Here is a 27,694-nt window from a genome sequence, read left to right as displayed (position 1 = left end):
GGTGCTAGACTGCAGTATAGGACCCATGCACGCGTGTTTAGTCTATCTTTTGTTGTGCATTGGAGAGATCTTGTGTACTTGTACAGGGTTAAGAAACCCAAACAAAACCTCGGTCGTTACAAATAGTATTAAAGCGGACTCGGCTCATTGCTTATGTGTGACTAGTGGATCTCACAGGTTGATCATGATGTTTGTGATTGGATTTGGACCATTGTCCTGACAAGAATGCTAGGCTTTACTCTAAGGGAGTAAGTGAAGACCCATACAGGCGCATGTTTAGTCCCACATTATTCATGCATTGGGGAGATATTGGGTATTTATACAGGGCCAAGGAACCTAAACAAAACCATTCAGCTAGTCTTTTCAGGTGAGGTCCTAGGTTGTTACATGCAAAATGAAAGAATAGTAGAAAAGAAAAAAATAGAAAACAAGATGCAAAGAAAGAGTGAAGAAACTTATGGAATAAAGAAACGTACCTGACTGAAACTGGTTTGATTCTCACTTCCGAGGGCCTTGGATCTGATTTTCCATAAAACCCTAATAGGAGAAGCCTTAAATAGCCATGTGCTTAGTGTTCTTGTTCTTGCTACAATGATATGAACTATATTCTGCACCTATTTTTATTCGTAAGACACCGTCTTGCCTCTACAATTATGCATGTGACTAAACTAATCACTTAAATTCAATCTTTTTCACACTAGACTGAGTAGAACATGGACTAAAGGGACTAAAACAAAAGATAAAATTATAAGTAAGACTCAAAAACCTAACAAGCTCCAATGGTTCGAATGATGCTTGATGATAAGGTTCACAATACCAATCTGTACTTGTACTGGTACCATTCTAGGACCATGTTAGTATAGGTCAGCTTATGGTATGAATACTCGGTAACCCCCTTGTCTCCAAATTCATGGTGCCACATGATCGAAGTCAATCCAAATACTCGGAAAACTTCTTGAGTGTTGTGTATAAATGCAAAATACTCAATCCATCAAACATTTTTATTTTCATATGATTAATGGACTCTTAGATTATTAGATATATAAATAAATATTCTTTTACTTATTTGCATGTACTCTTGTATTCTATTATTGTTAAGCAGTCTATGTAAATAAATAAATAAATCTTTAAAAACATGAAGACATGAAGCTTCTGTGGAATGACATCAGTTATCATACAATTTGCTTTCTTTTTATTATGTGCACTTATCTTAGGAAAATTTATTGATATTAGTTTTTTCTTGATACAAACTGATCAACTTGATTGTTACCAACTTCTTGTACCACTTCAAAAACCTCAGCAAATATAGAGAAGGATGCACTTAATGTTACCTTATTACTTACAAAAATGGAGCATTAAGAAAATAATTCATACAAAAATGTAAATAATGAATTTGGAGGCCAAAATTAGTTGTACAGGTGCATAATGTCCATGTGAATGTGTATCGGTTAATGCCTTATGTTGATATACTACATGTTATGGTATATATTAGCCGAACCATCGAAATTGGACGGTTTGGTCCATACTGAACCATCCCGAATTGGACGATTCGGTCTATACAAAATCGAACTAGTCAAGAATCAGGATGGTTCAGATAGTCAGAAAGGTTTCTGCAAAAGTGGCCTTAAGGCATGTCGAGTTTGTGTATTATAAATTTAACGAGGCTTGCGATGTCCCTTAAATAACCTCCAAGCCTCCCTGACCCCTTTGATTGTTCGACATCTCTCTCTTCCTTCCTCGTTCCTCCCCCTATCCCCTTGGGTCCTCCATAATTAGAGGTTTGAAGCTCCATGTTACCCAACCGTAGGCTCCATCGGTGATAGTGACACTGCGCTCTCCTCAATCGTTGTTGAAGGTGACTTCGATCCCCTCGATCGTGACCAAACTTAGCTACTGCTCTCTTTGTTCCCCCCTCCCTCTTTCTCCTTCTTCCCTCTCTCCCCGTCGCTCATTCACCCCTTCTTCTCTCCCCACCCCCTAGTTATCCTAAGATTAGCGTTAAGGTTAGGGCTTTTCTCTCCTTCTCTCTCTTCCTCCCTCTTCTTCTCCCTGTCTTCCTCTACATGGACCCCTCTCTCTCCCTCTCCCTCCCTCCTCTCTCTCTCTTCCTTGTTTTCTTCCCTCTCCGTACTTGAGTGTGCTCTTAATCGGAGTGGTACGCATGTGTACTGTACCGAACTGTCGCCGGCCAGTATGAGCCTTGGTACCGGTCTGGCAGACCTTGGCATGTGCAATACCCACCTTTGGTTTATAGATTGTACATGTTAGGTAGTTGATATTTCAAACATTGCATACTAACTAGTGGATACACTTTTAATGTGTTATAGTGGATTGCGACATAGGTCCAGATACCACTACTAGTTAAGTTATCTTTAGGATTGGATAAGTGATGTAGCACATGGTGCTGCAAAATAAAGGAAAAAAATTAGCGGACTCGTGAATGAATAATAAAATTAGTATGAATTTTGCAAAATAGCCCACTAAATTTGGATATTTGCTTCTTGAGCTTTCTTGTATGATCATCTTATGCTGTAGAATAAAATGAGATAGTGTAATGGTGACGTGAAAGCTAAATAATAGATGAATATATCTAAAAGTATAAGAGCATAAACATGAGGGCAGAAAAAATAGATGTGTTGCAAGTGTCCTTGCCAAGGTTTGGTGAACAGGTATCGTGAACCGTATTGGTGAACTATCGGTATGGTATAGTATGGGCTGTGCCATGTTGAAGTGTACTGAAATAGGGAGAGGGAGGGGCAGAGAGAGAAGGGAGGAGAGAGAGGGGGAGAAGGAGAGGGCAGGAGGGACTATAACTAAGGTTTGCCGTCTCGGTACCGGACCCCGTACTAGTGCCACACTAATATAGTATCGATATAGTATTGTACATATTTTTTTGGCGTACCGAGTGTCGGTACGCCACCGATATCGGTACCGGTATGGTACAGTACGTTCGGTACCGTCCGGTTTGGTACAGTACGACATACCATGATTATAACCCTAAACCTAATAGAGTGAGAGAAAGAGAGAGAGGGAGCAGAGGGACTTACCAGTGACGGCCGACATTGTCAGCGAGTGGCATCCGACAGCATAGGTACCTTCAAAGGCAGTCCGAGGAGCGAGTGGATAAGAAAGGGCCTCGAAGGCTCTCAAACCATAGAATGGGTGGGGTGGAAGGCATTTTATATATGAACTAACTTGAGCAGCTGTACCGTCCTAAGCTAGCATCGCTATGGCTCCGTACGAGCAGTTCGACTCGGTTTAGCATTCACTAATCCTTGCTAACAAACATGTTATAAAGAGCCACTCACAATATATCTTTGTAACTTTGAACTTAATGCAGGAATATGAGCTAAAACATATGCATCATGGGTTACTACGATGAACTTGAGATCTGCTCATGACCAAATATATCTTAAGGGGCATATATGATGGTGACGATATATATTGAAGCAAAATGCATTTAATTGTATATGTAGTAGTAGTATCTCTTATGCAGGTTTTCAAGTAATCAACTTTGTAAGCCTAAAGCAAAAATCCAAAGGAGGAGATAGATGGAGAATTTGGCAATAGACTTGTTTGTTGCCCCTTTGATGCTCGAGACACATGGAATCAAATGGTCATGATAAAATCATTCCATACATTCTAAATCGTTGACTTAACTTTGGTATTATCTCCCATCTCCAATGATCTTTGTATATAATTTTTTGAAAATATAATTCCCTAATGAATCAAATATTGGATGAGGGTTCTATCATTTATACCTTCAATTAAGGTAATTTATTTGAAAGGCCACTTAGGTGAAGCAACTGTACTTATTGTAGTTTACTAATTCAAAAGTTTGGTTTAGGAAACTCTCGCTATCATAAGTAAGGATTAAAGTTAGTGTTCACATCATAGTCCAATGTTCGGCGAGCCAATATTGGATGTCGTACCAGCTAGCTATTGGTTTGATATGGTACTGGTATGTGCTATATCGAGCCAAGGTGTAAGAAGCATTGGGAGAATTGGAGGAGAGAGGGAGAAACCTGACCCTAGCCCTACGAGGAGGAGAATTAGGGGAGAGATAGAGAAGACAAAGGGGAGAAAGGGGGTGAGGGGGAAAGGGTGGGTGAGGGAGGAGACTGAGGGAGGGAGAGAGAGGTGTACCCGTTCGAATGCCTGGATGGGGATGGCATTGGCATTGGTCTTATTCAGGGTTGATGGCGTTGGCATCGATTGAGGGCATCAGCATCGATGTCAGTCTTGATGTCGATTGAGGGAATGGTGTCAACTAGGGTTCGACAGGGGTGAGAGATCTGAACATAGTCAAGTGTTCAAAGTTGGGGGGTTTTAAGTTATAACAAGCTAAACCATCATGATTGTTTGAGCCATGTCGATTCCTGGCCAGTTTGGTTTGGTATACCTTGAGCATGAATCGTCCAGTTTGGGGTGGTTCAACATATGCTGCATTATAACTTAAAAGTACATATGAATTGTACCATGCCAACAGGTTATTTATAAGATGTGAGGATGTGTACTTCCATTATTCATGCTAGCTCATATTTCTGCATCAAGATGATGCATTTTGATACAACCATATATATAGTGGTAAAATATCTATTTTTTTTCAAAATTTATCGGCATAACCTTTAGAGTAGGCATGTTAATAACAAACTATCATTATTTATGTTGGATCCAAGGCATGGAATTAACAAAGCTCATCCTATAGAAGTTTCTTGCATTAGCAGTTTATGAGGCTCCCACAACAGCACCTTAGCAGTATGTGTATCACAACTACATTGTGTTTTAATGAGTAACAATATTTCATATCTCTTATCAGAGTTTTGGAGCTCTGTTATATTGTTTGTGTCTAAACATATTTCTATAATGTTAGTTATATGTTGGATTGCTTGAAGCTATGAAATACACATGCTCTATATTAGTTAAAATAGATTCACATTAATTGGTCTAGTGCAAATAAATTTAAACTATAGTTGTTACAGCATTTCTCTGCACTAATTAAAGTCTATTATATTAGATTGATGGTTTTTAAGAAAATTAACTTAGTGCATTTTGGCACGCTAACTTTGTCTTTCTATGTTGGAGTATGCTAAGTAATGATTGGCTTCAGCATGATTTGTATGTTGTGCAGGTACATGATTGCCACAATTATGATGCAAAATACTTCAATCCTGGATCATAAGACACTTCTGGATTTAGTTTCATCCTAGCTTATGAACTTAGGTGATAAAATTGTTGCCTACTTGTTGTGTTAGATGGATGGAAATTAAAAGCAAATGCAGTTTATTGTTACCTTATCATGATTTTTTTGGCATGAAATATCTTATTAATCTTGATGTAGTACATGAATTATATGCCTCATTAATCTTGTTGTATTTTTAAATTACTGAATTTGATAAAACATTAAATTTTTAATTAGAATGGTCTTGCTGAAACAGTTTGTACTGTGACCTTAATAAATGGGCCATAAACATAGCTTGAACAAATAATAACAGTAAAACTTTACCATGCGATGCTCTTCACCTCATATTTTTCTTTCGACATATTATCTCATGCAACCATAATGAAAAATTTTGGACTTAGGCTTTTAACAGGATATGTTCTTACTCCATATCTACGATATATCTATTTAACTGACAACTCTTTCAGAGTCTTCTCCAACCGCATCGCTTGGTATACAGTCACAAGTTAGCTATGAAGGGCAATCATTAGCTATGTCTCATGTGAATCAGTCTCCAGTGCTGCCACCACTCTTGCCCCAGAATCATCAGCACAAAGCCACATTAGCCACTACACAGGGGTCTGCCAGTCTTTCTCATACGATGTCATCTGTTTCAGGATTCAGCCGGTCCACTGTGGCTAATGCTGATCAGACCTCTCATTTCCAGAGCATATCAAGCGTATCACAGAACTTTGTTAGTAGTTCTGCAGGGCAAGGTTTAACACCAGAAAGATATGCCAATGGACAAAGGCAGAATTGGGGTAGGCAACAACAACCACAGGCATTCATTTCCCAACAACATCAACAGCAATCACAAAACACATTTGTTTACCAACATGAGCTTCAGCAGCAAATTCTGAAACAGAATGTTTCTCATCCTTCACTCTTGCAAGCACAGATCCAACAGCAGCATCTGCAGCAGCAGCAGCAGAATTTTTTGCATCTTATCCAAGTGAAATCTTCTCAGCAACCTTCAATGCAAATGACATCCAGTCTTCAATCAGGCCAGTCCATGGTCCATCAGATGCGGCCTACAGTTACACAGTCAGCTTCACAACCCAACCTTCAGAAAAATCAAATCCAACAGTGTGTACCATCTTCACTTAAGCAACATCCACAGTTAGTTGCAAGACAGAAGAAGCAGGCACAACCTATTATACACCAACAATCATCTTCACTTCAGCAGGAGTGTACTTCTGTTCCTCAACAATCTATCTTGTCGTCATCACAGAAGCTAATGGGTCAGCACTCAAGTATCTCAGATATGCAACATTCCAAGCTACTTGGACAACAAAATAGTGCCTTGAACATGAAGCAGCAGCAGAAAAGACTACCAGGCCAGAAAACTAGTTTGATAAGCATGCAGCAAGCACAACCAGAGTCGAGTCAACGGATTATATCTTTACATCAGCAGCAGCAATTAAGGTCGCAAAGTAACATTTCCGGACTGAAGCCGCAACTGCAACCACATCAACAGCAACAGCGGCAGTTGATATTTGGATCCCATTCTAGTGCCTCAAACATGCAGCCAAATGAATGCACAGTGCCTTCCTCGCAACAAACAAAGGCTGTAACACAGCAACGAATCCAGCAGCCAACTGTTACATTCTTACAATCACAAGGTCGGCTGTCCCAATACCAGTCATCTCAACAACAACTGATGCCTCAGGTTCAGTCTCAGCCTCCACGATTGCATCAACAGTTGGCTATGCATCAGCAGCCAAATTTGTTACAACAAGAGATGCAACAAAGGCCTCAATCTTCAGGCGCACTGCTTCAACCTCAAAATTTGATTGAAGAGCAGAGACCATATATTCAGTCACAAAGAGGGCTTCCAGAGGCAACATCTAATAGTAAGTGGGGGAATAAATAGTTTTGTTTAAAACTTTAAATGATGTCCTAGATGCCCTTTATGTTTTTACAACCCTTCCCACTGTTTATTCTGCTTTCTACTCTTTATTTATCCCCTTTATTGATATTGTTCATTTCTTATGAATCTTGCGACCCTTTCCGCAGTTTATTATGCTTTCTACTCCTTTTCTATCCCCTTTATTGATATTGTTCGTTTTTTATGAATCATACTGGTTCTTCCTTTCTCATGTCAAATGGCTTCTGGAATTTACCTGCTCTGTGTTGTTTTTCCTTTTTCCCAGATTCACTGCATAAGGTTGTGATGAGTTTCAGAGTTTTTGAAACAGGCTATGGTGAATTATCATGTCAATTGCTTATTATATCTTTGCTTTATGCATTAGAAGTTCTGTTGCTACAACATCTTTATAATTTAGATACATCATTTCTTCTTTTCCATGGTAGGAATTGTATATTTATTTGATGTCTCAACCTATTTGAATCCATTTCTTTTGTTTGTTTCCACCTACTTTGGATGTTTATACACGAGCTTACACATTGGAAAATTATCCCTCCTGCTCTGTCATCCCATGTGCTTTTGGGATTGGCTTTTTAATTGACGCTCTCTCTCTCATAACTCTCCATAAAAAAAAAATATTTTACAGTTTTCTGTACCTTTAAGCATTTATGTTGCTCCTTTGCTTGCTTAAACTCTAAGATTATTTGCGTAATTATGCCTAAAGTATAATTAACAGATTGGCCTTAAAGTATTTACTGATAACAGATCTTTTGATGTATTCCAACGTAATCTGATAAGGCATTGTCACCTGAGTTAACGGATAAGTTGCTGTGCATTTCACCTCTTTTTTTCCAACTAATATATTAAATTTGTTTGATGGAGACACTTACTGGAAACCCATAGGGGCTTTTTGGTTGACTGGTTTTATTTAAAAGAGGTACACAATAAGCTCAAAATGATTGATTTTTTTATAAAGATGGCAGTTTGGTTGGTTTCCATAACACCTTTTTTGTCAAAATTAATAGGGTGAAAAATGAATTTTATGAAAAACAAGTCTCCCATTGCTTTTCCTAAAGCTATGTTACAAAGAATTATGCTTTATGGTATATATTTTAGTAAAACTCGCAAGGAACCAGACAGCCCCTTAATATTTTGGACAATTTTGTGTTTTTTATTATCTTTCAGATAAAATCTTCACAATTCACATTGTGTATTACCTTTCAATCTTTAGCATGCTTTTTTTTCCAACCACTAGTCCTATCAAGAGAAGTTCATAGTGAGTCTTAAATCTAACTATTAAACTGTAAGCTCTTGTGAATTTAAATTAACTGATACTTTATTTTTAATAATTAACCAAAGTTATTGCTATTTCTACTTTGGATGCTTTGTCAAGTACTCAAGTTTGTTCCCATTTATTTGGTGGAAGTTATTCTGAATTATCATTCCTGGTACATCTGATGTCCAATATCCTCAACAGTTCTAGATAAGATATTATCACATGAGAGGAATCTCTACAAGTCAAATAACTTAGGGAAACTCTGTTATCCTTTTCTTTTCTCAGGTCTGATCTTTGGACTTTCTAAACTCTTGCTGTTACTCCTGATAACATTATGAACCACCTACTTCAAATACTATTGGTCCTATTCCTCGTTAAAAGTCTTTCCTGTTTCGAATCTTCTTTCCCTTTGCTGCAACACCTTTTTTAAAATATTGAAAAATGTGTGATTTATCTTTAGTTGCGTGGAGTTGAAACTATTGCATTTCTCGAAACATTGCCAAAAGTGAGGAAGCGTCTGTTTGTAAAATTCTTAGGTATTGGATGTCATCCAGGTCCTGTTTTAGATTTTGAATATGATTTTCATCAATACTGAATCTTGATAATTTTTTATTGGTCAATAATTGAATTTCATTTGAATGAGGCTCAAGAGAAGTGTGAAGAATACACAATGAGGAGTCCATCTCTTCGTGCGGGCATCATAGGTGAGGAAGGAGGGATCTGGGGGGTGATTTCACCCTTTACAATATATGATTTTTATAGAATAATTAATATATGATGCTTTGCTCCCTAAATTCTAAATTATCTTGTTGATCAAATATGGCTTAGGTTTTTGGATAAGATTGCCTGCTTAGTATTGTGGCAACATTTTGTCGTTCCATTCAAGGATGTAAGGTGGCTTTTTTATAATGAACAACAGGAACTTTGTTATCCAATCATCAACATCCAGTCCCATGTGGTTATGTTCATCTAAATTTACTACAATACCAGAATATCCTAGATCATCCATGCCACTTCCTTTTTAGTGCACATTTCTTTCCCAAATTGGTATGTTTTAACTAGAATTATAGATCTAAGTAGAATCTAGAAAGAACAACGAAGAATCGGTGAAAGAGGAAGGAGATGAATGGTAGGAGGACCTAAAAGAAGAAGAGAAGAAAAATAAAAGGAGTACTACTACTAGTGGTCTTCTTAGTAGCTTAGGTACGTATGGCTTGTCTTTAATTTCTTTGATTTACTCTCTATCTATTGTCTTCGTTATATATATATATATATATATATATATATATATATATATATATATATATATATATATAATGAGAGACTTTGGATATATAAGTTTTTATTTTTATTTTGCAGAGAATACTTATAAATTATAACAACTGAAAATGGAGATACATAAATCGCCTTCTTCAAATACCTCTAAGGCTAGGAACTAGCAAGAAAAGGCCTTCAAATTGCATGTTGGGTCCATTCCGAATATGTAATGAATGTCATTAATTGCTGGATACAGCTACTAAATGTGTCGAGTACTTATGTATTCTATTTTGTAAAAATAAAAGGGCTCCATGTGCTTATGGATAGACCTGGGAATAATTCCTCGATACCTCAAGGGATGATAAGCAGGTTTTTTTTCCTCCTTTTCGATGGATGTTGATGTTTCACTAATGGATAGTTAATTTCAGATTCCCATGTTGATGTCATTGTTTGAGATTTATTATGGCCCATGAAGTTGAATGATGACTGAATGATAGAGTTTGTGGATTTTGATCTTATTGTATGAAGTGTAAGCTATTTTTGTGATAACCCTTTATAATCTATGAGTGCTTTATTTATGTACATGTAAATAATTATTTTATATAGTGAGCTTAGCTATATCATATTTTATTTATCTTTTAAATTGCCTGATTAATATGTATATATTGTGCCATATCATATCATATATCCATGCCGTAAAGCTTGGGAGGATTTTCTGAATTGGAATGTTATCAAAAGTATGATAAAAATTTTCTATCTGATGTGTCATTTGTGCGAACTTACTCTTGAAAATGTGTCTTTTCTAAATTCATCATTTTTTATGATTAACATGGGTTTGTTGTTGCCCCCTTCAATAAAATACTGGCTCTACCAGTTGTCCTAGCCTTGGAGAAGTCCTAGGGTTGGATGGCTCATTATAAAATTTTTCATATAGTGAGGTAAACTAGTTCTCACTAAACATATCTTTATTTCACCATGTGCAGCTCAAGGTTTTTTAAGTCGATGTACAGATTTGTATTGGTTACTGGCTGGTACGGGATGACTGCATTGAATTATGTTATGGGTTGTATATGTACTAAGCAAGAATAAGCAGAAGGTGTGAAAACACCTTCAAACTCGTCCTTAGTGGTGTCAAGTGGTGCGTGGTTCATTAGAAGTTGGTTTACAGCAGTTTAAGGTGGTTTAGGTCCATTGATCTAGGGATCAGTCCTAAGGGGGTGCGAGATGCCGGATTCTTGTGACAGTATGAGCCACTGCAGGATGTAACATGGTATTTTAGTCATTAGGATTCATCAATCACTTACTACCTGCAGACTATATTATGTGATAATTTTCCATGGGCAATTCTGATGGTAGATGGTGGACCTACTTAGAAGTTTGTGAATTGCATCTAGACTTGAAACTTTTGCAATGATGTTGATGCACAATTGATTTCAAAAACCAAATTATTTCTATTATTTTTGATACTTAATAAATCATTAGAGATTTCTTCCACGGGCATCCTAAAAGTACAATTTTATTGCTTTCGGGTTTTTTTTAGAGTAGTAAGGTTGTGATAGAATGGGTTTTCAACTTCATGTTAAATTTTCTCTCATCTTATAATATGCCGGAATTTAGATCCGCCAGTAAATAAAGTAGAAGTCCTATTCAGAGAATTATTTACGTCTAAGATAAGGTTTTGTTCTGCTTATTGAATAATAATTTTACATAATTTTGGTTCATATGATTTTTTTATTGGTTAACTAAGTTGAATCCTGTGGCTGAAAGATTGTTAGCAGTTGTTGTTTCATGTCTATCTTGTTGGCCTTGGGTTTCCCTTGAAATATTCCTACTTGCCTAATGCCTATTTCTTTCAGCTAAATGTTTTCTTTTTTCAAAAAAAAAAAAAACAGCATTGGTGGATTCTACAGCACAGATTGGAAATGCAGATGTCGTTGATCGGCAAGAGGAAATCTATCAAGAGGTGACTTATCGCAGCTTTCCTTTCTTGTAATTTCCATTGATATGTTTTTTGTGTTTTATATTATTCATTTGCATAAATCATGGTCTGCCGTACCGGCCGGTACGGGCCGGTACGTACCGGTCCGGCCTGGGACCGGTACCGGATCAGCGTAAAATCCGGTACCGGTAATTTATTGTTGAAGAACCGGTACGGGACCGGTTCGGACCGGTACGGAACCGGTTCGGACCGGTACGCCACCGGTACGGACCGGTACGCCACCGGTACGGACCGGTACGCCACCGGTATGGACCGGTTTCGTACCGGTCCGGGCCGCCACCGGTACGCCGATCGGTACCGGTACGGCGGACCTTGGCATAAATGAAAATTCATTGCAGTGCTAGACAGACCTAAGTTGTTCTTTCAAAAGAATAGAGATGCCCCATGAAGTTTAATCTGTTGGTTAATTTAAAAATTAAATTAGCATAAGAAAGAAACTTAGAGATTTCACCTCTGCATTCTATTAGTTTTGATGGTTTTCCTCAATTGCAGATAATGTCCTGGAAGAAGTACTCTACAGAGCTCAATGAATTCAATGGAAGGATTACTCTGAAGATTGCGCAGTTTCATGTATTATATCTGTTGACCCATAAAGCTTTAGATTTCCCTACAAGTTAAATAGAAGAAATGTTTGAAAATCTAGTTTTTTTCTGCTAATCAATCTTGTCTTCCCCCTTTCCCCCCTTATTTCTACAGCATGAAGGTGTCAATGCGGCGGCAACAAAACAATCAAAACAGTTTGAAAAAGCAAAATCGTGCCAGTCTGCATCACGGCTCATATTAAATCTTTTACATACATCTAAGAGCAACATCAATTCTGATGTGATGAGGAAGTTTCCTTTGCTTCAGAATTTTATGAGCAATTTCATAAATTCAAGAAAGAATAGGAGTGTTCCTTCTCAGCCTCAGGGACATTCTCAGTCCATGCCACAGCATCTACCATCTCAAGTTTCTCAGCTGCAGCAGCATGATAATCATGTAAACGAGGTGCAACGGATAAACTTGCCGTGCTCGGTAGCATCAATGCAGTCAGCTGCTGCACCAAGCATGCAGCTTGGATCCATGCCTTTATCAACGGCTGTTAATGTTCCAACAACACAGCAGAACATGGCAAATACACTGCAGCCAACTCCTAGCTTGGATCCAACGAAGCAAGGATCTTTGGACTCCATGAAACAGGGAACTGTGGGCTTGGTGCAACAGGATGATGTTGGATCCTTGCAGACTACCATTAGTGCATCTCAACAGCTACATCAAGTGACACAGTTGCCGCTGCACCAGATGCCACAGCATCAAAAAAATGATGTAAATGAGTTGAAGGGGAGACAAAGCTCTGGCATCAAATCAGGATTATATCAACGACATTACCCTTCAGGTCAGCACCATAATTATTCTCATCAACAACTTAAGGCAGGTGTCTCTTTTCCAATTTCTTCTCCTCAAAACCTTCAACCTACTTCACTTCAAGTTTCTCAGCATTCATCGCCTCAAAAAATTGATCAGAACATTCTATTGTCATCTCTTCCAAAAGAGCAAACACCTTCGCAGTCTGCAAACTCAACCTTTATTTCGTCTCCTTATGCTCCCACAACTCCCTCTCCAGTACCTGGAGATCCTGAGAAACATTTTAGCATTTCATCATTATCAAATGCTGTAATTATTGGACATCAACAAGCATTTTCTTCCCCTCAAAGTCATCCTATTACTATCTCTACACCTGGGATTTCAGCCTCACAATTGCTTGAAGAATTTTCGAGTCCAGATGGGTGTGAGGCGAATGTTGTATTTACAACTCTGGGCAAATCAAATGCCAAAGAACAGCCTATAAATCGCTTAATCAAAGCGGTCAGTCAACTTTTCTAAAGCGCTTTTATATATTGGTCTTTATATGATTTTGTGAAAACTTGGTAATTAATCAAGAAAAGTTATTAGACCATTTTCTATGTTCAATTATTTGCATTCATGGATCTGAAATATTGATTCTCAACATCTGCAATATAGCTAAAACTTTGTAAGTGTTTATTGATGAGGATTTTGCTGCATTTCACATTGTAAAGCTAGATTTTTGTAGTCATTATGAATGTTACTTACATGTTATATTAACTTTTAATCATTATGAAGTTACAGGCTACATTGAATATGGGACATGTTTTTTTGATATCATTTAATAAAAAATTTCATTCAGACATCCATGTATCTAAAGTTATTAAAATTTTATACTTGTATTTTATTTGCAAAAGCCATGTTTTTACAAGGTTATTTAGTGATTGATGTCGCCATTTCCCATACGCATTCTTGTGCCTCTTGAAGCTCCTATTAGTTCCATGGAATCGCTGATTGAATAGATTGATGATCTTGTGTGGAGCTGTCAAAGTGTAAGCCCCAGTCAAAGTGATCTCAATCTTCAATCATCAATCCAACATCTTATCATGATTGGGGGTCCTGCAAGAGAATTACAGTCTCTCTTTGAAAAAAAGAAATCATATCAGTTGAGGTCAAAAGGAATTTCCTTAATTCCAGAAATTTTGTGTTTTTTTACAATCACCTCATCAGTTCAAACCCGATTTTTAAATATTTCATAATTTTTACTCTTTTCTCACATTCTTCCGTTTTTTCTCTTCCTTTTTCTTCTTCTTGATTCTTTTCCTTAAAATTTTAGAAATTACTTTTTTATAAACTAAGAAACAGCTTCCAGTTCTGCTTGAACTAGTGTGAGCTAGTTCAACAAGTGGTTGACCTGTTATGGTTGGTATTTGGTAAGCTGGTCTTTTCCATGAACTGGATGTACACTGGTAGAGGCCAAAATTTACTGGTTAGGGTGAATTTATTAAATATTGGGCTGTCCAGAATTTGATTCCAACCATTTTCTAATTCATGATTTGATTAAGTAAATAATAGATTTGCTTTCAACTATAGCATAATCTGATGAGAAGGTTTTCCGGTGCATGTCCTTTTCTTTTTTCTTTTCTTCAATTGTTAGATTTTATGCTCTTTTTTTACAACCTACTAAAGCTTAAAAGTGCTATCTAAACATTCGAATGGCTGTCTAGAATCTCTAGATGCTTGGATGGGTGTTTCATCCATCAAATGGTTATGTTAATAAATTCTTGAATTGACTATATTTGGAGGCCGGTCTATATGTCTGCCTGGGACATCCAAGGACTGGATGTTAAACATTTTTAGTGGAGAAAGAGCATTATATGTGCACAAGATAAAATCATGTTGGTCAACAATTTCAAGCATTTGCAAAATAATGTAGGGCTCTTTAATTTATCGAGGCTCTTATGTATCTTGTTGTCCAGCCTTTTGGCATGCTACAGCTGCAGGAAGTGAAAAAGTTATTTTTTTTATTTAGGGCTATTTACTTTCTTCGAAATTCTGGTCCAGAGACTGTCTTGTTGCTGCACTTGTATCAATATTTAAACAGCTTGCTTAAAGGTATGCCTCATGTGTTGTAAATATTTCCTATATAAAAATATAACGTATTGGTAGGCGCCGGTACCGGTCCGAACCAGTATCGAACCGGTACCACTGGTTTAGCTTAATTCACGCATCCAAAATATTTGGAAGATACATGCCAGTACGGTTGGCCGGTACCAATTTTTAACACCGAACCAGACCGGTCAGAGCCGGTACTGGTTCGGTATGGGCTGAACCGGCTGGTACAGGCCGGTTCAGCATTCCTTGCTTGGTACCAATTGTATAGATAAGAAGTTAGCTACTAATATGTTAGCAAGCATATGCAGTATGTTTTCCAAGTTTTAAGAAGTATGAAAACTTTATTGTTTTTGCTACTCTTTCAGGTACAATCCTTATCACCAAAGAAGCTGAGCTCCTCTGTTAATGATATTCGCTCTGTTATCAGCATGATTGATGGAATAGCAGGCTCAGCACCTGGAAATGGTTCCAGAGCTGCTCTTGGTGAAGATTTAGTTGCCTCAACAAAGTTCCATTTGGAAGCTCAGGAACTCATGTCACAGGATGGAAATAATATGACAAAAAAATTGAAGCGTGATATAACTGCCAGGCCCTTGAATGTTATGCCATCAGCTGGCAGCATGAGTGATAGTTTCCAACAATCTGAACTTGAATCAACTTCAACATCCAATTTCAAGAGACAAAAAGTTGAGGTATGGTATAATCCAATTTGTTTTCTTGTGTAGCATCACTAAATATTTTCTATTATTAATGTATGTTACCTTTAAGTCTGCAGTGTTCAGCTTTTATGTCTAAATTATAAATTCTTGTGTACAATTAAGCCGTTTTCCCCTAGGATAAAGGTCAATTATGCTTCAGAGTGGTGGTTTTTGTTAGCTTGGACTAATTATACAGAATAAGGAGAGATAGATGAAGATATATGTAATAGAACTAGAGCTAGTTGGATGAAGCGTAGAGGTGCCTTTGGGGTTTTATGTGATAAATAAGGTATTGCTCATAATCTATAGAACGACTCGGGGGTTTCATGAATTTACCTAAATAATAGGCAAGCAAAAAAGAACCAACGAAAAGAGGTGGGTGTAGCAGAAATGAGAATTTTGACATGGATTTATGTTTTTTTATTGAAAAAAGAAAGATCGAGGGTGAAATTCCATTGGAGTTGCTGAAATTATGGAAATGATGGGGGAATCATCAAATTCGGTATGAGCAATATTCAGTGAGGACCTAATGGGGCACCAGCAAAGATAGGTTCTAATATGTTTTAAAAGATGTAGAAGCATAGAAGAGAAGACATAAGGTCACGTAGATGGTGATTGTGAAGAAGGATTTGGAAAAGCTTGAACTAATACTATGGATGGCCCTAGAAAAGTAAAAACTATGTCAAAACTGTTTGAGCTAATTACAATCCATAAAGCCAATGCCATATATTGTGACAAAGCTGGATGATTATTGTTAATGTTTGAGTAAAACAACCCTTACTAAAGAAATTTTCCATTTTTGACAAATTAAAACAACATTTATTTCTTGGATATCAATTAGATAATGATTGAACTGTTCCAGAAATAATTTATGATAGATCAGGCTTAATCAAAATAATAAGGTGGGCTTGTAACAAATAGTCCAGAAACTGCCATATGAGGTTTAATTTTTTGAATAGTACATTTCCAAACAACATAATCAAATCCTCTAAAGATGTAATTCTGTGGAGATGACCTTATGTTAAGCACAAAATTACAGCTTCGAAAGAAAATGCAGATTTTTTTAAAATTATTTTTAGTACATTGACAGATGCATTATGTAGTTGGTTTCCAGAGGTGAGGCATGTCTATGTGAACTGATATTTTATTATTGTATACTCGTTCTTTTCTTTTCTCATTATTAAATTGCAATGGAAATATATTAGACGAGCATCTGGAACTAGTTCCAAGGCTTAAGATGATGTAAATTAAAATTACATGTGCACATAAATTTTTATAAGCCTTGAAAGAACAGTTGGTGATGCAGACTGGCACGATTTTGCTTTTTCAAACTGTTCTGATTGCTTTGTTGCTGCATTGACACCTTCATGCTGTAGAAATAAGGGGGGAAAGGGGGAAGACAAGATTGATTAGCAGAAAAAAACTAGATTTTCAAACATTTCTTCTATTTAACTTGTAGGGAAATCTAAAGCTTTATGGGTCAACAGATATAATACATGAAACTGCGCGATCTTCAGAGTAATCCTTCCATTGAATTCATTGAGCTCTGTAGAGTACTTCTTCCAGGACATTATCTGCAATTGAGGAAAACCATCAAAACTAATAGAATGCAGAGGTGAAATCTCTAAGTTTCTTTCTTATGCTAATTTAATTTTTAAATTAACCAACAGATTAAACTTCATGGGGCATCTCTATTCTTTTGAAAGAACAACTTAGGTCTGTCTAGCACTACAATGAATTTTCATTTATGCAAATGAATAATATAAAACACAACAAACATATCAATGGAAATTACAAGAAAGGAAAGCTGTGATAAGTCACCTCTTGATAGATTTCCTCTTGCCGATCAACGACATCTGCATTTCCAATCTGTGCTGTAGAATCCACCAATGCTGTTGTTTTTTTTTTTTTTTTGAAAAAAGAAAACATTTAGTTGAAAGAAATAGGCATTAGGCAAGTAGGAATATTTCAAGGGAAACCCAAGGCCAACAAGATAGACATTAAACAACAACTGCTAACAATCTTTCAGCCACAGGATTCAACTAAGTTAACCAATAAAAAAATCATATGAACCAAAATTATGTAAGGCCATCCAAAATATCATTGTGCCATAACCCAAATGGAAAATTATTATTCAATAAGCAGAACAAATCCTTATCTTAGACGTAAATAATTCTCTGAATAGGACTTCTACTTTATTTACTGGCGGATCTAAATTCCGGCATATTATAAGATGAGAGAAAATTTAACATGAAGTTGAAAACCCATTCTATCACAACCTTACTACTCTAAAAAAACCCGAAAGCAATAAAATTGTACAATTAGGATGCCCGTGGAAGAAATCTCTAATGATTTATTAAGCATCAAAAATAATAGTAATAATTTGGTTTTGAAATCAATTGTGCATCAACATCATTGCAAAAGTTTCAAGTCTAGATGCAATACACAAACTTCTAAGTAGGTCCACCTTCTACCATCAGAATTGCCCATGGAAAACTATCACATAATATAGTCTGCAGGTAGTAAGTGATTGATGAATCCTAATGACTAAAATACCATGTTACATCCTGCAGTGGCTCATACTGTCACAAGAATCCGGCACCTCGCACCCCCTTAGGACTGATCCCTAGATCAATGGACCTAAACCACCTTAAACTGCTGTAAACCAACTTCTAATGAACCACGCACCACTTGACACCACTAAGGACGAGTTTGAAGGTGTTTTCACACCTTCTGCTTATTCTTGCTTAGTACATATACAACCCATAACATAATTCAATGCAGTCATCCGGTACCAGCCAGTAACCAATACAAATCTGTACATCAACTTAGAAAACCTTGAGCTGCACATGGTGAAATAAAGATATGTTTACTGAGAACTAGTTTACCTCACTATATGAAAATTTTTATAATGAGCCATCCAACCCTAGGACTTCTCCAAGGCTAGGACAACTGGTAGAGCCAGTATTTTATTGAAGGGGGCAACAACAAACCCATGTTAATCATAAAAAATCATGAATTTAGAACACAATTTCAAGAGTAAGTTAGCACAAATGACACATCAGATAGAAAATTTTTATCATAGTTTTGATGACATTCCAATTCAGAAAATCCTCCCAAGCTTTATGGCATGGATACATGATATGATATGGCACAATATATACATATTAATGAGGCAATTTAAAAGATAAATAAAATATGATATAGCTAAGCTCACTATATAAAATAATTATTTACATGTACATAAATAAAGCACTCATAGATTATAAAGGGTTATCACAAAAATAGCTTACACTTCATAAAATAAGATCAAAATCCACAAACTCTATCATTCAGTCATCATTCAACTTCATGGGCCATAATAAATCTCAAACAATGACATCAACATGGGAATCTGAAATTAACTATCCATTAGTGAAACATCAACATCCATCGAAAAGAAGGAAAAAAAAACCTGCTTATCTTCCCTTGAGGTATCGAGGAATTATTCCCAGGTCTATCCATAAGCACATGGAGCCCTTTTATTTTTACAAAATAGAATACATAAGCACTCGACACATTTAGTAGCTGTATCCAGCAATTAATGACATTCATTACATATTCGGAATGGACCCAACATGCAATTTGAAGGCCTTTTCTTGCTAGTTCCCAGCCTTAGAGGTGTTTGAAGAAGGCGATTTATGTATCTCCATTTTCAGTTGTTATAATTTATAAGTATTCTCTGCAAAATAAAAATAAAAACTTATATATCCAAAGTCTCTCATTATATATATATATATATAACGAAGACAATAGATAGAGAGCAAATCAAAGAAATTAAAGACAAGCCATACGTACCTAAGCTACTAAGAAGACCAGTAGTAGTAGTACTCCTTTTATTTTTCTTCTCTTCTTCTTTTAGTTCCTCCTACCATTCATCTCCTTCCTCTTTCACCGATTCTTCGTTGTTCTTTCTAGATTCTACTTAGATCTATAATTCTAGTTAAAATATACCAATTTGGGAAAGAAATGTGCACTAAAAAGGAAGTGGCATGGATGATCTAGGATATTCTGGTATTGTAGTAAATTTAGATGAACATAACCACATGGGACTGGATGTTGATGATTGGATAACAAAGTTCCTGTTGTTCATTATAAAAAAGCCACCTTACATCCTTGAATGGAACGACAAAATGTTGCCACAATACTAAGAAGGCAATCTTATCCAAAAACCTAAGCCATATTTGATCAACAAGATAATTTAGAATTTAGGGAGCAAAGCATCATATATTAATTATTCTATAAAAATCCTATATTGTAAAGGGTGAAATCACCCCTCAGATCCCTCCTTCCTCACCTATGATGCCCGCACGAAGAGATGGACTCCTCATTGTGTATTCTTCACACTTCTCTTGAGCCTCATTCAAATGAAATTCAATTATTGACCAATAAAAAATTATCAAGATTCAGTATTGATGAAAATCATATTCAAATCTAAAACAGGACCTGGATGACATCCAGTACCTAAGAATTTTACAAACAGACGCTTCCTCACTTTTGGCAATGTTTCGAGAAATGCAATAGTTTCAACTCCACGCAACTAAAGATAAATCACACATTTTTCAATATTTTAAAAAAGGTGTTGCAGCAAAGGGAAAGAAGATTCGAAACAGGAAAGACTTTTAACGAGGAATAGGACCAATAGTATTTGAAGTAGGTGGTTCATAATGTTATCAGGAGTAACAGCAAGAGTTTAGAAAGTCCAAAGATCAGACCTGAGAAAAGAAAAGGATAACAGAGTTTCCCTAAGTTATTTGACTTGTAGAGATTCCTCTCATGTGATAATATCTTATCTAGAACTGTTGAGGATATTGGACATCAGATGTACCAGGAATGATAATTCAGAATAACTTCCACCAAATAAATGGGAACAAACTTGAGTACTTGACAAAGCATCCAAAGTAGAAATAGCAATAACTTTGGTTAATTATTAAAAATAAAGTATCAGTTAATTTAAATTCACAAGAGCTTACAGTTTAATAGTTAGATTTAAGACTCACTATGAACTTCTCTTGATAGGACTAGTGGTTGGAAAAAAAAGCATGCTAAAGATTGAAAGGTAATACACAATGTGAATTGTGAAGATTTTATCTGAAAGATAATAAAAAACACAAAATTGTCCAAAATATTAAGGGGCTGTCTGGTTCCTTGCGAGTTTTACTAAAATATATACCATAAAGCATAATTCTTTGTAACATAGCTTTAGGAAAAGCAATGGGAGACTTGTTTTTCATAAAATTCATTTTTCACCCTATTAATTTTGACAAAAAAGGTGTTATGGAAACCAACCAAACTGCCATCTTTATAAAAAAAATCAATCATTTTGAGCTTATTGTGTACCTCTTTTAAATAAAACCAGTCAACCAAAAAGCCCCTATGGGTTTCCAGTAAGTGTCTCCATCAAACAAATTTAATATATTAGTTGGAAAAAAAGAGGTGAAATGCACAGCAACTTATCCGTTAACTCAGGTGACAATGCCTTATCAGATTACGTTGGAATACATCAAAAGATCTGTTATCAGTAAATACTTTAAGGCCAATCTGTTAATTATACTTTAGGCATAATTACGCAAATAATCTTAGAGTTTAAGCAAGCAAAGGAGCAACATAAATGCTTAAAGGTACAGAAAACTGTAAAATATTTTTTTTTTATGGAGAGTTATGAGAGAGAGAGCGTCAATTAAAAAGCCAATCCCAAAAGCACATGGGATGACAGAGCAGGAGGGATAATTTTCCAATGTGTAAGCTCGTGTATAAACATCCAAAGTAGGTGGAAACAAACAAAAGAAATGGATTCAAATAGGTTGAGACATCAAATAAATATACAATTCCTACCATGGAAAAGAAGAAATGATGTATCTAAATTATAAAGATGTTGTAGCAACAGAACTTCTAATGCATAAAGCAAAGATATAATAAGCAATTGACATGATAATTCACCATAGCCTGTTTCAAAAACTCTGAAACTCATCACAACCTTATGCAGTGAATCTGGGAAAATGGAAAAACAACACAGAGCAGGTAAATTCCAGAAGCCATTTGACATGAGAAAGGAAGAACCAGTATGATTCATAAAAAACGAACAATATCAATAAAGGGGATAGAAAAGGAGTAGAAAGCATAATAAACTGCGGAAAGGGTCGCAAGATTCATAAGAAATGAACAATATCAATAAAGGGGATAAATAAAGAGTAGAAAGCAGAATAAACAGTGGGAAGGGTTGTAAAAACATAAAGGGCATCTAGGACATCATTTAAAGTTTTAAACAAAACTATTTATTCCCCCACTTACTATTAGATGTTGCCTCTGGAAGCCCTCTTTGTGACTGAATATATGGTCTCTGCTCTTCAATCAAATTTTGAGGTTGAAGCAGTGCGCCTGAAGATTGAGGCCTTTGTTGCATCTCTTGTTGTAACAAATTTGGCTGCTGATGCATAGCCAACTGTTGATGCAATCGTGGAGGCTGAGACTGAACCTGAGGCATCAGTTGTTGTTGAGATGACTGGTATTGGGACAGCCGACCTTGTGATTGTAAGAATGTAACAGTTGGCTGCTGGATTCGTTGCTGTGTTACAGCCTTTGTTTGTTGCGAGGAAGGCACTGTGCATTCATTTGGCTGCATGTTTGAGGCACTAGAATGGGATCCAAATATCAACTGCCGCTGTTGCTGTTGATGTGGTTGCAGTTGCGGCTTCAGTCCGGAAATGTTACTTTGCGACCTTAATTGCTGCTGCTGATGTAAAGATATAATCCGTTGACTCGACTCTGGTTGTGCTTGCTGCATGCTTATCAAACTAGTTTTCTGGCCTGGTAGTCTTTTCTGCTGCTGCTTCATGTTCAAGGCACTATTTTGTTGTCCAAGTAGCTTGGAATGTTGCATATCTGAGATACTTGAGTGCTGACCCATTAGCTTCTGTGATGACGACAAGATAGATTGTTGAGGAACAGAAGTACACTCCTGCTGAAGTGAAGATGATTGTTGGTGTATAATAGGTTGTGCCTGCTTCTTCTGTCTTGCAACTAACTGTGGATGTTGCTTAAGTGAAGATGGTACACACTGTTGGATTTGATTTTTCTGAAGGTTGGGTTGTGAAGCTGACTGTGTAACTGTAGGCCGCATCTGATGGACCATGGACTGGCCTGATTGAAGACTGGATGTCATTTGCATTGAAGGTTGCTGAGAAGATTTCACTTGGTTAAGATGCAAAAAATTCTGCTGCTGCTGCTGCAGATGCTGCTGTTGGATCTGTGCTTGCAAGAGTGAAGGATGAGAAACATTCTGTTTCAGAATTTGCTGCTGAAGCTCATGTTGGTAAACAAATGTGTTTTGTGATTGCTGTTGATGTTGTTGGGAAATGAATGCCTGTGGTTGTTGTTGCCTACCCCAATTCTGCCTTTGTCCATTGGCATATCTTTCTGGTGTTAAACCTTGCCCTGCAGAACTACTAACAAAGTTCTGTGATACGCTTGATATGCTCTGGAAATGAGAGGTCTGATCAGCATTAGCCACAGTGGACCGGCTGAATCCTGAAACAGATGACATCGTATGAGAAAGACTGGCAGACCCCTGTGTAGTGGCTAATGTGGCTTTGTGCTGATGATTCTGGGGCAAGAGTGGTGGCAGCACTGGAGACTGATTCACATGAGACATAGCTAATGATTGCCCTTCATAGCTAACTTGTGACTGTATACCAAGCGATGCGGTTGGAGAAGACTCTGAAAGAGTTGTCAGTTAAATAGATATATCGTAGATATGGAGTAAGAACATATCCTGTTAAAAGCCTAAGTCCAAAATTTTTCATTATGGTTGCATGAGATAATATGTCGAAAGAAAAATATGAGGTGAAGAGCATCGCATGGTAAAGTTTTACTGTTATTATTTGTTCAAGCTATGTTTATGGCCCATTTATTAAGGTCACAGTACAAACTGTTTCAGCAAGACCATTCTAATTAAAAATTTAATGTTTTATCAAATTCAGTAATTTAAAAATACAACAAGATTAATGAGGCATATAATTCATGTACTACATCAAGATTAATAAGATATTTCATGCCAAAAAAATCATGATAAGGTAACAATAAACTGCATTTGCTTTTAATTTCCATCCATCTAACACAACAAGTAGGCAACAATTTTATCACCTAAGTTCATAAGCTAGGATGAAACTAAATCCAGAAGTGTCTTATGATCCAGGATTGAAGTATTTTGCATCATAATTGTGGCAATCATGTACCTGCACAACATACAAATCATGCTGAAGCCAATCATTACTTAGCATACTCCAACATAGAAAGACAAAGTTAGCGTGCCAAAATGCACTAAGTTAATTTTCTTAAAAACCATCAATCTAATATAATAGACTTTAATTAGTGCAGAGAAATGCTGTAACAACTATAGTTTAAATTTATTTGCACAAGACCAATTAATGTGAATCTATTTTAACTAATATAGAGCATGTGTATTTCATAGCTTCAAGCAATCCAACATATAACTAACATTATAGAAATATGTTTAGACACAAACAATATAACAGAGCTCCAAAACTCTGATAAGAGATATGAAATATTGTTACTCATTAAAACACAATGTAGTTGTGATACACATACTGCTAAGGTGCTGTTGTGGGAGCCTCATAAACTGCTAATGCAAGAAACTTCTATAGGATGAGCTTTGTTAATTCTATGCCTTGGATCCAACATAAATAATGATAGTTTGTTATTAACATGCCTACTCTAAAGGTTATGCCGATAAATTTTGAAAAAAAATAGATATTTTACCACTATATATATGGTTGTATCAAAATGCATCATCTTGATGCAGAAATATGAGCTAGCGTGAATAATGGAAGTACACATCCTCACATCTTATAAATAACCTGTTGGCATGGTACAATTCATATGTACTTTTAAGTTATAATGCAGCATATGTTGAACCACCCCAAACTGGACGATTCATGCTCAAGGTATACCAAACCAAACTGGCCAGGAATCGACATGGCTCAAACAATCATGATGGTTTAGCTTGTTATAACTTAAAACCCCCCAACTTTGAACACTTGACTATGTTCAGATCTCTCACCCCTGTCGAACCCTAGTTGACACCATTCCCTCAATCGACATCAAGACTGACATCGATGCTGATGCCCTCAATCGATGCCAACGCCATCAACCCTGAATAAGACCAATGCCAATGCCATCCCCATCCAGGCATTCGAACGGGTACACCTCTCTCTCCCTCCCTCAGTCTCCTCCCTCACCCACCCTTTCCCCCTCACCCCCTTTCTCCCCTTTGTCTTCTCTATCTCTCCCCTAATTCTCCTCCTCGTAGGGCTAGGGTCAGGTTTCTCCCTCTCTCCTCCAATTCTCCCAATGCTTCTTACACCTTGGCTCGATATAGCACATACCAGTACCATATCAAACCAATAGCTAGCTGGTACGACATCCAATATTGGCTCGCCGAACATTGGACTATGATGTGAACACTAACTTTAATCCTTACTTATGATAGCGAGAGTTTCCTAAACCAAACTTTTGAATTAGTAAACTACAATAAGTACAGTTGCTTCACCTAAGTGGCCTTTCAAATAAATTACCTTAATTGAAGGTATAAATGATAGAACCCTCATCCAATATTTGATTCATTAGGGAATTATATTTTCAAAAAATTATATACAAAGATCATTGGAGATGGGAGATAATACCAAAGTTAAGTCAACGATTTAGAATGTATGGAATGATTTTATCCGACTAATTTAATCTGAACATGTTTTGCGGGTAAGCCTAATTCAATTCTTCCGAGGCATTTGCACAGCAAAATCTTTTTGAATTTGGTAGAACTGAGAAGAGCACTTTATATCTGTTATATTAGATATGATAAAATATATTAGTATATCAAATGGATTCCATAAGATTTATTGTTGATATTGTTGGGGGGAAAAATGGACCACCCACAAATTAAAGCACCCAAATCAGAAGGCCGAGACCAGAAGCTGCCGAGCTTAGAAGGCCGAGCACAGCAGGCTGAGACCAGAAAGCTGTCGAGCTCAGAAGGCTGCCGAGCTCAGAAGGCCGAGCACAGAAGGCTGCCGAGCTCAGCAGGCCGAGACCAGAAGGCTGCCAAGCATAGAAGGTTGTCGAGCACAGAAGGCCGAGCACAGCAGGCCGAGACCAGAAGGCTGTCGAGCACAGAAGGCTGCCGAACTCAGAAGGCCGAGCACAACAGGCCGAGACCAGAAAGCTGCCGAGCTCCGAAGGTTGCCGAGCTCCGAAGGCCGAGCACAGCAGGCCGAGACCAGAAGGCTGCCGAGCACAGAAGGCTGCCGAGCTCAGAAGACCGAGCACAGAAGGCCGAGCTAACCTCAGAAGGCCGACCTCGTCGTCTATAAGCTGCGGCCATGCCCTGCAGCAGCCTCACCGCACCATGCTTTACTTGCCGGCCACGCCATGACATATCAATCAGGGACCATACCCTGCTACGACTGTCAATGCCTCACCATTCCCAAGAATGTACTGCACTATGCGCCACAAGCAAGCTCTGGCTACGCGCCATCTCCTTCCATGATGGGAACAAGCCATCCACGGCAACTCATTACTTCACACGCCCACGTCCAATCATGACGGTAATCCATTAATTCGCTCAGTTACATCACAGGTAACCCTACCACTCTCCCTATAAAAAAGAAGGCTTCTTCCTCCCAAGGGAGGGCTTGGGACTTCTACATACAGTCCCTCTCCTTCTCCAAAATTAAGCCCCCCTCTGACTTAGGCATCGGAGGGCCGGCGCTGGGAACCTCGGCCACCGGCATTTTGCAGGTCTCCCGAGGACGTCGCGCCCTGCCGGATCGCCGCTCGCCGATTCCCACCGGAGCTCCTCCTCAGCTGACGGCCGCCCTGGATCCAAATTCCAGCAACAGTTGGCGCTAGAGGAAAGGCCCGAGTCGTGGCCATGAAGCTAAGGAGTAAGGGAGCCTCTAACGCCTCCCGGCATCGCGTACCAAGTCCTGGACACTCAATCCAGAACCCATCACAAAGGCCTCCGGCGGATCCAGTTCCCCAAGTTCAACCAGAGCAGTTCAACCTGCTTGTTCAACAAGTCCAAGCACTCACTGCGGCCGTTCAAGGCCTACAGCAAGCAGAAGACCAACCTCTACTTCCTCCTCACGAGCATAAGTCCTTAAGACGCCGCTCGCGATGTCATTTCTCTGTAGAACGTCGCCACCACCGAAGCTCCCACCGAGCTCGACTCCCAAGCTGGGAGGGCTTGTCACACATCCATTGTCCTGAAAGCTCGCGCCGAAGCCTGACGCCTCGCGTACAGGAGCATCCATCTGAGGCGGGGTCTACCCCATGCCAAGTTGCAACAGGAGCCCCACCCGAGCTCGGCAAAAAGGTCGAGAACTTGGAGCGGTAGATATAAATGCTTCAAGACCAAGGCCCAAAGCGAGACGTCGACCTTGACTTTACAACAGAGTCTTCGTTCCCTCAATGGATCATGGATGAATCAATCCTCCAAAGGTTCAAGATGCCACAGATTGAGCCATATGATGGCTCATCCGATCCTCTGGATCATTTGCAGAGCTACAAGGCCCTTATGACACTCCAAGGAGCCACAGACGCTCTACTCTGCAAAGCCTTCCCAGCAACTCTCCGCAAGGCAGCTCGTCTTTGGTTCTCTGGATTAAAGCCGAGCTCGATTCTCTCCTTTGAACAGCTGGGCAGGCAGCTCGCCACCCATTTTGCCGCTAGCCGGTGTCAGCGCCGGACCTCAGACTCCCTCTTCGCCATCAAGTAGAAGGAGGGAGAATCCTTAAAACACTATATCAGTCGCTTTACCTCGGCCATATGGGAGGTTCGCGATCTCGACCAGTCAATCGCCATGTCGGAATTGAAGACTGGAGCT

General features: G+C 38.0%; 2 protein-coding genes across 8 annotated transcripts in view; one reads left to right on the top strand and one right to left on the bottom strand.

The window, feature by feature from the left end:
- LOC120109906 (mediator of RNA polymerase II transcription subunit 15a-like) overlaps positions 1–17,074 on the top strand; it is a 117,794-nt gene extending 100,720 nt beyond the window's left edge. For 3 of the 6 annotated variants that reach the window (XM_088718306.2, XM_088718305.2, XM_088718310.2), the window contains 2 exons: positions 12,470–13,465; positions 15,424–17,074. In XM_088718306.2, the coding sequence (XP_088574432.2) occupies positions 12,470–13,465; positions 15,424–15,783 (1,356 nt within the window). In that variant the 3' untranslated portion in view covers positions 15,784–17,074. Of the gene's footprint in view, positions 1–11,513; positions 11,585–12,112; positions 12,191–12,316; positions 12,376–12,469; positions 13,466–14,975; positions 15,059–15,423 lie in introns of those variants that run through there. The other 3 variants (XR_015976304.2, XM_088718307.2, XM_089929629.1) reach the window with 3 other exon arrangements.
- Positions 17,075–17,110: 36 nt separating this feature from the next.
- Positions 17,111–24,437, bottom strand: LOC113461756 (uncharacterized). Of its 2 annotated transcripts, none has more exons than XM_088718314.2 (4): positions 23,938–24,437; positions 22,087–23,511; positions 17,578–17,648; positions 17,111–17,330 (listed from the first exon to the last, which is right to left on the bottom strand). In XM_088718314.2, the coding sequence occupies exons 1-4, from the start codon at positions 23,945–23,947 to the stop codon at positions 17,205–17,207; spliced, it is 1,632 nt and encodes a 543-aa protein (XP_088574440.1). In that variant the 5' UTR covers positions 23,948–24,437; the 3' UTR covers positions 17,111–17,204. The 2 variants fall into 2 exon arrangements, with proteins under 2 accessions (XP_088574440.1, XP_088574441.1); XM_088718315.2 differs by having other exon boundaries at positions 22,087–23,322.
- Between the last annotated feature and the right edge of the window lie 3,257 nt (positions 24,438–27,694).

The sequence above is a fragment of the Phoenix dactylifera genome, chromosome 3 (assembly GCF_051530095.1).
Source record: "Phoenix dactylifera cultivar Ajwa chromosome 3, Ajwa_hap1_PhDact_Kaust_v1.1, whole genome shotgun sequence".
Taxonomy (NCBI): Eukaryota; Viridiplantae; Streptophyta; class Magnoliopsida; order Arecales; family Arecaceae; genus Phoenix; species Phoenix dactylifera.
Note: the sequence above shows the minus strand (reverse complement) of the source record. Positions and strands in the feature narration are given on the sequence as shown.

Coding starts and splice junctions, on each gene's coding strand:
- LOC113461756 (XM_088718314.2), bottom strand. Junction 17,649..22,086: donor TCCAGAGGCAACATCTAATA/GTAAGTGGGGGA, acceptor AAAAAACAACAG/CATTGGTGGATTCTACAGCA. Junction 17,331..17,577: donor AAGAGGAAATCTATCAAGAG/GTGACTTATCAC, acceptor CCTCAATTGCAG/ATAATGTCCTGGAAGAAGTA.